The 14,298-nt window shown below is 36.3% G+C and overlaps 1 protein-coding gene across 2 annotated transcripts in view; it reads right to left on the reverse strand.

Annotated features, from left to right (window-relative positions):
• Positions 1 to 3,380: 3,380 nt before the first annotated feature.
• The window catches only part of LOC123880750 (cold shock domain-containing protein E1), a 31,969-nt gene continuing 21,051 nt past the window's right edge, over positions 3,381 to 14,298 (reverse strand). Inside the window, exons 13-16 of one of the 2 annotated variants that reach the window (XM_045929049.1) lie at positions 12,243 to 12,419; positions 11,414 to 11,585; positions 9,028 to 9,185; positions 3,381 to 8,062 (exon numbers count right to left, since the gene is read on the reverse strand). In XM_045929049.1, the coding sequence (XP_045785005.1) occupies positions 8,046 to 8,062; positions 9,028 to 9,185; positions 11,414 to 11,585; positions 12,243 to 12,419 (524 nt within the window). In that variant the 3' untranslated portion in view covers positions 3,381 to 8,045. Of the gene's footprint in view, positions 8,063 to 9,027; positions 9,189 to 11,413; positions 11,586 to 12,242; positions 12,420 to 14,298 lie in introns of both variants that reach the window. The other variant, XM_045929048.1, reaches the window with a different exon arrangement.

Below are 14,298 nucleotides of genomic sequence, written 5' to 3' on the forward strand. Positions count from 1 at the left end.
AATAAATTTGGCTAATAACTAATATAGTCAGCACCAGTAGAGTTTTCACTCTGATCGCTCACAGAACCAACGCCTATAGAGCTATGCTATAGAGCATAGTTTGACATTGCTGACTTGAAGCAACATTTGTCTTTCTTTCTTTTTCTTCTCTTTTTAACTGTCTCAAGCCTGAACAAAATCAAAGTACGCTCTATATAATATTTTAGCTCAAAGACGAGGCGGTATCGTGGCGCGAAGGTGCATCACGTCGCTGCGTATGAAAATTCCGGTATGTGGAAAATCACAAGTTTTCAGGAAACTAACTTAAATTCAAAAAAAAAATGCTTTACTTTTAGATCAAAATCACATAACTAAAAAGATTATCTCTTGAACTAGTGTACACATGCTACAGAACGGGGTAATACCTGTACACACACCTTTTAAAATAAAATGACATCAAATACGAATCGTAAAAATACGAATGAGTGCACACGCGTACGTACGTTTTGTATGGTGGCCACTTTGAATCGTTTTTTTACGACAGCAAATACGAATTGGATACAAATGATTGCACAATTTCCTTAGTAGTTATCAAGTTACGTAGCAGGTACAATGTAAACCAAACAATCAGACTAAATAGTATTAGATTTTTTCGTTTGCCCATGGCATGTATGCGCTAGCACCAAGGAAGCCTTATGTTTTATATTCATATCAGTGAACGCTGCCAAAATCTCGTTCAGTAAATTTGATGGAAGGCGCCCCTTAACAGCGGGAAGAAGTCGAAGGATTAATTTAATCACAATCATTAAAAAATGTACAAGGATCTATAAACATTTGGCATAAATAACTCTGCCTCAGCGTCCACTTCACGTTAGGCCAACGCATTCAGATGACGCGGCACCAGCTTGCCGATTAGTATCGGAGAAACGTAAATCGTGGTTTTTTAGTACAAACAGCGTTCACACATTTACCAGCACTCGTCGAGAGCGTTGTTCTAACGTGTAGTGGAGGCATTAGGGATACACGATGAACTAACCAACTCAAAAATAAATAAACTCTTATAGTAATTCCAAAGTTTGTATTTATGAGAAAAAAATCACTTTTTTTGTTTTAATAACAACGTCGAGAGCGTTGTTCTAACGTGTAGTGGAGGCATTACTGATACACGATGAACTAACCAACTCAAAAATAAATAAACTCTTATAGTAATTCCAAAGTTTGTATTTATGAGAAAAAAATTCACTTTTTTGTTTTATTATCACTTTTCTCACGAATTTATCCCTTCGAGGTTCTTTTAGGCACTGCTTGAAAAGTTCTTTTATGGAGGTTCACAATAATGCTATGCAAGCCAAGTTAGCTCGCGTTGCCGCAGAATTGTATATACAATCTTCGTTTCAATTAATATTTGAGACAGTTTACAATTATTCTCATACGTTTCTAATAGAATACAATTAATCATGATTTTATTCCGGTCAATGAGGTATCATGATATTTCTGAAATTCTTTAAAGTTATTACCTTCATCGAGACTTATTTTAAAAAAATTAAAAAGTAAATACTTAATTTGTGGTCATTTAAAAGTACGAGATACGTAATCGACCGGAATGATTCGAGTTAGATCAACTTTATGTGAAATGGTTAACAAAGCTAGTACGGCAATCAAGATCGCACACAGCCGATAACTTCAACTGAACTCAATAATTAAAAAAAAAAAAATAACAAAATAGACAATAATATGTCCTTCTGCGACAACGTGACGTCATAGAAAATATTTCAGAAGCCTTACTAGTAGTAATGTCTTAATATTGCTTTGAGATTTCCATACGAGATTTAATATGAAAATGTCAAAACAATATTGAAACATTACTATAGTCCGCGACAGGCTGAGATGGTAATCGGGGTAGGAGGCGGGGGGACGTCCCGCACACCCGCACGTCACCCGCGCTCACGTGCATCGGATTAGCGCGGGGGCTGTGCGGGTGTGCAGTGTGCCTAGTGGGAGATTTTTAACCTATTCGATCGCGTAAAAGTTAACTGCGTTTTGTATGGAATTGAAACAGCGCCATCTAGTGACAAGAAGATGGCGCTGTTTCAATAGCTGATAGAATAGGTTAAAAATCTCCCACTAGGCACACAGAGCGTTCCCACCCCGATTGCCATTTCAACCTGTTGCGTACTTTTTACTGTTATTTTTTCCTAAACCGTAAAAATCTATATGAGAATCCATATTAAATTATTTAAAAAAAACAAAAATTGAATCGTGCAGAAGAGTGCGAATCTTATAGTTGAGTTTTTTAAAAAAAATTACATTATAACAACTTTATAGACTTCAGTGCTAAAGAGTCGCAGGCATGGGCTTTTTTAATAATCAAGTTTGAACTTTTACATGCCACTGGCTCAGATAATCTTTATTACTGAAGTTTAATGAAGTTGTATAATCTTATTTTATTCACTTTTTTCGCAGGCTTCTGCGCAGTCAGGTTTCTTTTTTAATTAAGAGTCACCGCGCTGCCACTGTACAGTCTTTTGCAGACAAAATTAATAGGTATCCACTTTATACCCGAACAATCTGGGTCATACTTTGTTTTCAACACTACAACATCAAATATCCTGATTATTATATCGTTGTTTTCACTATTATCTATATGGTTACATGGGCATATATGATACAAGCGACAACAGTATGTGGCGTTAAGCGTACAAGCATATGACGTTTGTTCAAAATTCCTATCTCTTTGGAATTATTCATAAATAATAATTAATTAATAAACACTTTTATTTTAATTTCCTTTTCACAGAATTAACGACCGTGTGTGAGAATGTCGCAATATGCGGGAAATTCTTCGGTTAGCGATTGATTATACTCACGTCAATAGATTGCAAATAAAGTAAGAAACTAATCAATATTACCTAATTGTTAATTCTTCAATTGCCAAATAATTGTTAACTGAGGAATAAAATCGAAGTTTTGATCTAATACAAAAACGGTAATCTTCAAATTTGTTCCTCAGTTTAAAATTACCTGGCGATTGAAAAACCGGCGGCCCTAATACGAACAAATAAATAATTTAAACTATGAAATAAATGTGATGTATTTTGTAGCGATTTTTTTATTTCGTGGATTTTTTCATGGAGTAATATGTCGATGTACATGTGAATTATATATTTCAGACAACTCCTGCCGACTAGTGTCGATCTTAGTACACGCGTGGATTTTTCGTTCATTTTCTTATTAATTATTATTTTGATATGAAAATTAATTTTTGTTTACCTATTTACAATTTGAGGACCCAGAAATGGACCCAAACCTTATATTTTATAATCTACAGTTCTTATTTTTTTCCTGGCCCGACTGATGCTTCAATGTTAAAACTTTTATTCATGATTGATTTTTTTCATTGATTTTTATTCATCATTTTGACATCGATTGTCAAATATATATTGAGGACTTGATAATGGCTACGCAAACATTCAACACCACGACTATTTTAAACGTACCGCTAATTAAATTCTTCTAATACCAATATTATTATTGCAATAAATATTATCTCGATGCTTGCGACGCTTTTGATGCGAACATAATAGGGGCGATCTAAGGCTGCAGATACACCTATAAGTTTTACTCAAATAAGTAAATTACATGATTAACTTACGGCAAATTTACTAATGTAAACAGTATTATAATGTTAAAACTTTTATTCATGATTGATTTTTTTCATTGATTTTTTATTCGTCATTTTGATATCGATTGTCAAATATATATTGAAGACTTGATAATGGCTACGCAAACATTCAACACCACGACTATTTTAAACGTACCGCTAATTAAATTCTTCTAATACCAATATTATTATTGCAATAAATATTATCTCGATGCTTGCGACGCTTTTGATGCGAACATAATAGGGGCGATCTAAGGCTGCAGATACACCTATAAGTTTTACTCAAATAAGTAAATTACATGATTAACTTACGGCAAATTTACTAATGTAAACAGTATTATAATGTTAAAACTTTTATTCATGATTGATTTTTTTCATTGATTTTTTATTCGTCATTTTGATATCGATTGTCAAATATATATTGAGGACTTGATAATGGCTACGCAAACATTCAACATCACGACTATTTTAAACGTACCGCTAATTAAATTCTTCTAATACCAATATTATTATTGCAATAAATATTATCTCAGTCTTTGGTTCCATTCAAGTACATAACATAACTTTAAAACTGATCGCATATCGGTACCCTTGGTACAAGTTGGCATATCTTGATAACTCCAATAGATTTCAAGCATCGAAACGATATAATGGCAAGAGTAATAATTATCCCCAAATTATTTTATTACCTTTCCAACATTCTCGTTTTTTTTTTCAATGAGAAATATATAAACTTGGCAAGTCAAAGATAAAAAAAATATCTAAATCGTTAAGGGCCGATCTCAAGAAAGTGATGAAACCAAATACATATAAATATATTTATGCTCTCCGAAAGTAAAAAAAAAAAGAAGGGACAGATTTAGATTGAGATCTAGAGAGCATACTTTCTGAAATGATAACTTTTTTACTCATCTTAAAATCGCAATTGTGAAGTGGGCAGAACAACTTCAAGGTCGCATCGGTGACATAAGGTTCAATTTTAAATACAAGCATGATAGAGTATAGACATTTGTAGTTACTATTATAGCGTTGGAAAGTGTAAATTAATACCATTGACAGCCAATGTTTATTCTTTTTGACAAATAGTTGAATTTGGTTCTGGGTCCATTTTACTTTGAAGTCATATTGTTTCGCTACTCGAAATCTGGCACCGTTGGCGAGATATGCAAACTCGTACTAAGCTTACAAGTCGAATCGAACGCGCCGTACGCATCGGACTTCCCCAATTCGAAGCATAAGCAACATTGCTCACTAACCCGCAGTACACACGCTACGATTTTGCAGAAATTTCGATGCTTGCGACGGTTTTGATGCGAACATAATAGGGGCGATCTAAGGCTGCAGATACACCTGTAAGTTTTACTCAAATAAGTAAATTACATGATTAACTTACGGCTTTACTAATGTAAACACTTAGTAAATATGCTGTCAATGACGTACTGTATTCACGTGAGTAAAACTTACAGGTATAATTGCGGCCTAATTCTCTATTCCGATAACGTTTAATATCTAAATATAAATCTTTGTTCTTTGAATTTTTCTTTTTGTTCCAAGATCTGGGTAACCGAAGCAGATAGGTGACACATATGTATAGCAAATATGGCGAGTCCTTTTTCAAAATTTACGCATTATAGCAATATTCATTAAACACAAAAAAATATTGCCGGTAAATATATACTGGTCTTTTTGCTCAACAAAAATACTACTTATTTGTACAATATCTGTCGACAGCATGGCAGAGATACCAGCATATTTGCTGTGTGTCAACTGTCAAGTCAAAAGTACGATTTGATACAGTGAACCATACTTATGATGTTGGTTTCCTTTCTCAAAATTTACGTGTTGTATGAAAACGATAAATCCTAAATCCTTGCGGACGACGTCGCACGCATCATCAACACCCTACTGATACAAATAATAGGCAACACGACGTCCAAGACGTCGGGCTGGTGGTGATGGTTGGATGGTATATTGGTCGGTGATCCTGGTCCTAAAATACCATAATGGTGGCGCTCACTGTCTTCGAGTAGCTGCCTTCCGGTCGTGGTATTGACACGCGAGCCCCAGGCTTGGCGTCTCTGCTAGTGGGTGAGGCGAGTCCTGCATAGCTGGTTGAGTCTTTTGGCCAGCTAGAGGACTCGAAGTGTGCAGTTGACTGTGCTGTTGGGGAGCGGGGAGGCTCAAGATGTGTGGTGAGGTACACAGAAGCAGAGGGGGGCGCTTCCAGTAATGGGGACTTTTCTGGGGTTAGTGCCATGGGAGGTGCCTCTTGTGGTGGAAGGCTTCTCGCCGGGCTCTGCGATGCGGCGGATTCGGGTGGCAGCAAAGTGGGAACGTGACTAAGTTTCACTCCCTTATCCTCCTGGTCATCAGACCACGATGGTGAGGTATCCGGCCTGGCACGCTTGGCCATTTCTGTGCCAGATGTAGTATGTGCAACTACGTCAGCTGTGACGGCACGGTTGGCGCCACCGCTTTTCTCGGATTCTGATGACTCGAATGGAGATGGACTGACATTTTAGCCTCTATCATTTGTATGGGTTACGTAACAGAGAGGGCGGTATACTCACTTCTTTCCGCCGATAGGGTATAGTATTCTATAAATGTAAACTTCGTTTGATGTATGCTTATATAACGTGTATAGGCGAGCTGTGCATATACCTATTAGCTTTTCAAGGAATGGTTGCGGAATTTTGAACAACGTGTATGCGAAAAAGAACCTCACGCACATTTCAATTAAATATATGTAATATAAAAAGAAAACAATAACCAGCAATGTATGTTATCATACTGGGTAAACATTTGATATGTTCTTTGCTCGTTTACAAACTATAATTTAGCGAACATAAAAATAAAGTTTTCACAGAATCAGCGTTTCTTATTCCGTTTTGAATCTTTTTAAGTCTGACCACGGAACTTTCGTTATAGTTCACAGTTTGAGAACTATTAACAAAACAATTTTCTAAATGCTGGTAAAGAAATAAATCAAAATTTAGATCTCTCGAAGTCAATTCGAGAGAAATTCAGTCTCTCGTGAATACAAAATGACGATCGAGGTAAACTACACAAGGGAAGGCAATGTAACAGTAACTTCAAGCGTATTTGACGTGTTTAGCATACCAACGCATTCGCACACGGTACGCCTTTATTGTATTACGTCCGTTTTGAACATTTAACATATCTGTAATCTGGAGGTAAGTTACTTAGCAATGTTGTTATTTCTCAAAACAGTATGGTGTTTTTAAAAAATGATAACGTTGCCAACTAACTTATCTCCAGATTACGGATAGAATAGATTATTATTAATTTATATAAAATAAACATAAATAACTGATACCATGCATAATTTACTTAGTAGCCTCAAAGTTTTTTTTCTTTTCTTTCTTTTCCTTGAATGCGCCGGTTCGCTAAAAATATACTTATACAAACATAACATAAGAAGTCAACATTATACGCCATTCATAGACTAGTTTGGTCAACAAAAAGATTTATAAAAACTCTTAATTAAAAATGTTATTGCGCTCTGGTATGACGGCAATACACAGTAGACATGCATGTAGCTCGCATGCCAGATACTGGCAAGTGCAAGTGTTGCTAGTAGCTCTTATGAGCTAATACTTTGGATATTGTAAACCATTTGATCTTGCCCCTTCAAGGAAATGGGGAGGGGATCAACCACATTATCCAAAATTCCATAGTATCGACCTACACACCATCTGTTAAACAATACAAAAGTATTTTTTATCAAACATAACACATCAACGAACATACCCCGCGAATCGGTAGCATGAAATCAGATCAAGACTATCCTTAATAAAATGTCATAATTGAAAATTTAATAGTTATTATATATCTGTTTTTAATAAATATATATATATATATTTCAATGGACTGTGATTTATTATTCATCATTTTGACATCGTTGTCAAACATATTTTAAGAACGTGATAATATAATGGGCACGTATTTGCTTTAAGTAAAAATAAAACATTTAAAAGTTAAAGTTTGTGTATTAGTGATGAAAAATAATTTTGATTTGGTTAACAGATGGATAAAGTCGATATTACATGGAATCTTGTAATAACATGATCTTTGGAATCAAATGCCCGCTTGCCAACTACAAACAAGTGAAAAGAGAACGCTAGCTTGCCAATGTCTGGCATGGAAACTACTGGCATGTGTACTATTGCGACAAAGAATATCAGTATCAGTCATACCAGCTTGGCAGTGTCTAGAATGCCAGCACTATCACCGCCTTTACATCGCATAGTGACCGTCTGTACTTGCAGTGTACCGCACTTTGTATAGTTTACCTTTCCTTGAACTTAAATCAAACCTAGGATGTTTACCTACGTAGCAGTAAAATAGCTTTGTTTTTTTCAGGCCTTGTTGCGTCATTGTCTTCTTACTCGCCAAGTTGGTCTGAAAACACAGAAAAGCAAGCATGAAGGTAACTGCCAGTACACTGTGGGCCCGTGCTATTCGTACATACCAGTGTCAGAGTGAACAGTGAGTGATGATACATCAAATATTAGGCTATGGGGACGTGAAACCATATAAAAATAGGGCTACCTGTGTCAAATGTACTAACATTTGACACCTATCAGAGCCTCAGAGCCTTGACGTTTTGTTAGAAGTTCCCTAACTGTTGTGAACTGTGCCAGTCCCGCCAAGCGATTCGGCGTTCTGGTACGATGCCGTGAAAAAACCAAAGGGGTATGGGTTTAATAAAAACTGCCGTACTCCTTCGCCCGCTTCCATCTTAGATTGCACCATCACTTATCAGGTGAGAGTGCAGTCAAGGGCTAACTTGTATAGGAATAAAAATAAAATAAAATGCGAAGTTGCAGTTAAGGGCTTATATCAGAATTAAAACCGGTCAAGTGTGAGTAGGACCCGCACACGAAGGGTTTCGTACCATCGTACAAGATATACCTAATGATTTAGTGAATTAAATTTTTTGTGAACACATTTTAATATTTTTTTTGTGTGATATAACCACAAATTCACGGTTTTCAGATGTTTCCCTTTACTTGCGCTATAAGACCTACCTACCTGCCAAATGTTATGACTCTAGCGCAGCGTGAAGTACCCTGTAGGTTTTCTTGACAGACACGACAGACGAACAGACGGACAGATAACAAAGTGATTCTATAAAGACTAATTTGCACTAGAGTTTTTTTAACGTCCGTTAAAAAAGCGTTCAAATAGAACAATTCCCAAGTATCTGTTCACACGTCAACGCTTTTTTATCGCGCACTGTTGTATTGTCAGCGCAACGGCGGGTTTTAACGCAACGCTTTCTTACCGCTCGCGCGAATTAGGGCTTAAGTTTCCGTTTTTCCTTTTGAGGTACGGAATTCTAAAAAATATGGTTGATAACGCACCGGCTAGTGGCCGCCGCGGTCGGAAGCCGCGGCTGCCGTCGGGGCCACGCGGTGGCCGCACAACGAAGACGCGCGGCGACGCCGCGTCCTCCAGCGACAAGGTGCGCAGACGCGCCAGTAGCCGCTCCGGCCGCTCGCAGCGCGCCTTCACCGGCTTGCTACTGGACAGCATTCATTCACACGTCAAAAACGCGTACAAACTATCATCAATATATACATCATAACGCAACTTACATATTCACGTTCATGATCACTATCTCTCACACACAAACATTCTTATTTAATGTTTTAAATTACTCACATAAACTGTAAATTTTTAAGAGAAAATCGATAATTGGCGATATTTGTGTAATTAGCTTTAAATGAAATTTATTAGAATAATTTCGCTGTAGATTTTCATGTAATAAATAAAATAAAAATAAAACACTTCATCTTGAGGGATGCCACATCGCATGTGCAAAGCCTAAATGGTTAACTAACACATTTACGGACTTCAAATCTGTTTATAGTCCAAGAACTGATCGCAGATAGAAGAGATAAGAAAAAAAACGATAAGGAGAACAGGTTAAGTAAAGCTGCCACACTCCTAAATTATCCCACTACCATCTTAGACTGCATCAACACTTATCACCAGTATGATTGCTGTCAAATTAAACCCCTACGTTTTTGGGTGTAATATCCGTCAGGTCGATTTTTTTCATATGAAATATAAAATTGACACCTCATTCATCAAAATTGATTCAGTAGTTTAGACGCTACGGTGGAACACACATAAATACAAACCTACATACATACATAGACTGTTAAAATCATAACCTGTCTTTTTGGCTTTGCCGTAGTCTGGTAAAAATATTAAGAATCAAAGATCATGGGCTCAGCATGAAACCTGGACGTAAGGCAAAAAAGATATAATAGTCCGGGAGCCACCAATCCTAAAAGCTCCGTGATCACGGATTATAATATTTTTAATAAAAAATAAAAGTTAACGTTTAGACGAACAAGATTAGCTTGGTCGGCGTGGATTTGATTGGCCGGAAATATTTTAATTAAATTATTTATTATTAAATTTCCATAATTTTTTCCGTCATCACGGATTTTGATCAATCGTATATAGAATCGTGTGAAATATTATGTTCAACAAGAAAAAATCCGGCCGACCAATGATTTTTAGCCGGAAAGATCACGCATACCTGTTTGAATGGTGTGATAAGGGGTAAAATTTATCCATTATTACGGAAATCTTTTTTTTTTTAATACACGCGTTTTAATGTCACATTTATAATTATCTTGGTATGCGTGCTTACAAACTGCCAAAAGTATCGCGCATACCAAATTTTAACTCTTCGCTTTTTAACGGTTTCTATATTTCTGTAAAGAGTGAGTGAGGCAGATTTTTGGACGGACACTACATATGTAGCTCAATTATTAAAGACAAAAAAGTTTTTTTAACAGTTGAAGACAAGTGTTTTGTGTACACTCATAGTAATGAAATAATAACTCGAATACTAGATGAAAATTATAAATGCTACCATGAAGAAGCTGATAAAAGATTTTTTTTCCACTTAAACAAATGTTCGCCTCAACAAAAAATCCTCATAAAATCATTAGATACTGACGTGTTAATTATTTGTCTCGGAAACATACATAAATTAAAAGAGCAAGAAGTACGGATCACAACCAAACCCAATTTCGAAATAAATTACGTAAATTGTACACAACTCGCAGAAAAGCTAGGTTCATCAGTCTGTCGAGCTCTACCGGGCTTCCATGCTTTTCCAGGTTGTGATTATACAGCGGCTTTTGTTCGTAAAGGAAAAATTAAAGCCAACAACCTCCTGTTACAAAATGAAGAATATCAGAACATGTTCGAGCATTTGACAAATCCGGAAGGCATAAATGATAAAGAAAAGACAGATTTAGTCCAAAGATTTACAAATGAAATAATAAATGTGACATTAAAACGCGTGAATTAAAAAAAGAGGTTTCCGTGATAATGGATAAGTTTTACCCCTTATCACACCATTCAAATAGGTATGCGTGACCTTTCCGGCTAAAAATCATTGGTCGGCCGGATTTTTTCTTGTTGAACATAATATTTCACACAATTCTATATAAGATTGATCAAAATCCGTGATGACGGATAAAAATATGGAAATTTAATAATAAATAATTTAATTAAAATATTTCGGGCCAATCAAATCCACCAACCAAGCAAATCTTGTTCGTCTTTTTTTTTTAATTTTTTAAAATAAATAAAATTTTTATTTTTATTAAAAATATTAGAATCCGTGATCACGGAGCTTTTAGGATTGGTGGCTCCCGGACTATAATATAAATATATAACATATAATAAAAGATATTACAATAGAGATTTATTTTTACTTACGCGACTTTGACGACGTTGCAAGCTGAGGACTTGCCGTTTCTAGGGTTGGTCAACATGACGAACTCCACCGAGTCGCCAGGCTGTAAGTCCGCAGGGTTGCCACGCACTTCAGACATGTGGAAAAATAGTCGCCTCGAGTCTTCCGCCTCCATGGACAGAAAACCGAAGCCACCTGTCGAATAAAATCCATTTTTGTTACTATACAAGACAAAGTTGAAAACTAAAACCTGCTTGTGATGATTTTAGTAAACACTGAAATATTAGAGTGAAATTGTTTTTCTGTCGCTTTGTATATTTTAATGTTGTTGTAAATCCATGAACTCTGAATTTTCTCCGCTTTCATTTAACATCCTGAAAAGCCGACAATACCTTGGTGATCCTTTTGGTTCTTGGGTGGCGCTAATCACTAAACATCAACAGGGTGATTTTCTAACTCAGTGGTCACCTAACTTATTTGTCATTTTTAATCCATTGAAGGTTTTAATGAAAAATCATTTTAGTATCACTGAGTGAAACAGCAATGTAGAACCAACCAATGGTAAATGAGCTTGGTGGCTATCATTCATCGTTGAAGACTGAGTTAGTGAATCAGCCCGTAGCTGACGCACTTGCTTATTTGCTCGCTATTTATCACACTAATATTATAAAGGCGAAAGTTTGTGGGTATGTATTTATCTGTGCATGTTTGCACGCAAAAACTACTGAACGGATCTGACGAAATTCGGAATGGAAATAGATTATACCCTAGATTAACACATAGGCTACTTTTTCTCCCGGAAAATAAAAGAGTTCCTACGGGATTTTGAAAAACTAGTGTTTTATAAAATACCTTTGATAGCATCTACGGTGGCGCGTCGTTTCTTCCGGATAGGCACGATGTTAGTTGCACGGCCCTCTTGGTCCGACTGAAAGGTTACCGGGTCGCCCACTTGCAGGATCTCGCGCTTGCAGGCCAATCCCATTATTCCGAACTCATATGACATCCCACCGCCTACTTGGATGAGACCTGGTGACCAGAAAATTTATTACTATGGCACATATTATAATATAATAAAATAACTGAGCGAAACCTCATTTAACTCAATAGTAAACCAGAAAATAATCTTTGTAGTGGTGGGAAGACTTAAAACAGTTGAAACACATTTTTTTTTAAAAACGTGTATCGGCCCCAGCAAAGCGGCGAGCGTCTCCCAGAGCGAGACTTCAGAAGGTACCTATCTGAGTACTTTACATAGAATTGAGTGTGCACAACGCCGAGCGAATCCTTGAATGAAGCGTGACAGCACATATCCAAGTATTCGGCTTGTTGGGAATTAAGGACTTACACTGGCGAGGGGCCACATACTTGAGTACTTGGCTTGGCCCGGGTTGAACACTCACAAGGCCCTGTAACTCCCTAAATGAGCAAAAGGCGGCACGTACCTGATAAGTTTGCTTCATTCGGACAGTGCACGATGCATGGCACTCTGCATCGCCCTGTAATGTTGGAGGCTCAAGCAATAAAAATGTTGTTGGTGCAGAGCATGCTTCAGGCCTAATTTCACCAAACAATTCTAAACAAGGCATTAGCTAATGTCTCTTCAAAAATAACAGCATTGTTATGTTAATATACATTTTATGAAATATTTTGGATAGGTCATCAATAAATCAAACTCACAACTCACAAAGCACTCACTCACAGTAATTTATAACAACCAAAACGAAATGTTTCTAATCTGTTGTTGCTTTAAAAATATATACATTTTACGTAGCTGTATAATATATCGTTTGATAAGTTATACGTTTAAATTGAAATCAACTTTCACCCGATGAAATAAGGAATAAATTGGCTCGTTTTTCATTTTATTTGTTTTATAAAAGGCGCGGTGCCATTTCACTAGATCTTGAAAACCTACAAACGATGTGCCTAATGCATCGTTCAACCTGCGCGACCAAAGCAAAGCGACTACGAAGCGGGTTCCTCAGCCGCGCGGGGGGCGTCGCATCACACGATATTTAATGGTGCCATAACAACTACGCGACTGCAACAGTCAAAATCTTATAAAGGTTCCTTTTTTTCTAAACATATCTACTGAACCCTAAAAATTGATTGACTATGGTTTGGATTGATTGTTTGTGACTTTTGGTTGACCGTTGATATTATAATTTGTTTGATATTTTCTCGGTTAACTGTAAATGCTGTGAATATAATATTTTATAAATTAGAAATTCCCCGCCTACGAAAGTACCTGAGTTTTCCAAAACATCATTTTCAAATAAATAATTACGTATCTAGTCAAAGTCCATTTTGACAGTTTCAAATTTGTCAATTGACATAATAAATAGTCTGTAACAAAGTTAACGGACTTCTGTACCTGTGATTAAATGCCTTGTTAAGCAAGTAATGCCTTATTAGTGCGTGACCATTTAACAGGATATCAAATTAACAAACAGAGTATGGTGAAATTGGGTCTTAATAATTGTACTGATATTAGTCTATGGTGCGTAACATTATTTATGTGCTTCAAGCGCCGTGACAATTCAAATCAATTATAAAAAGTAACTTCACACCGTGGTATACACGTGGTACCCCATTTCGTGGAAGCGGAAGTGCGGGTTGAGGTACGCATCTTCTGGTAAACCATCCGCTGGTACGTAGACGATTTTTTGGATTATAATAAACACAATAAAAAATTACACAAAGTAAAAAAAACAGTAAAAATACACAAGTTGAAAATACACAAGTAAAAAATACACAAGTTAAAAAATACAAAAAGAAAAGCAATAAAATAAGTCAAGTCCGAGAGGTGAAAAATTCAATTAATCCGTTTCATTCCGTCACATGCTGGCCATGCATTTAATAAGTCAATCAATCAAAATCCTTTTTCCATTTCTCCACTAACCAT

This window comes from Maniola jurtina, chromosome Z (assembly GCF_905333055.1).
Source record: "Maniola jurtina chromosome Z, ilManJurt1.1, whole genome shotgun sequence".
Taxonomy (NCBI): domain Eukaryota; kingdom Metazoa; phylum Arthropoda; class Insecta; order Lepidoptera; family Nymphalidae; genus Maniola; species Maniola jurtina.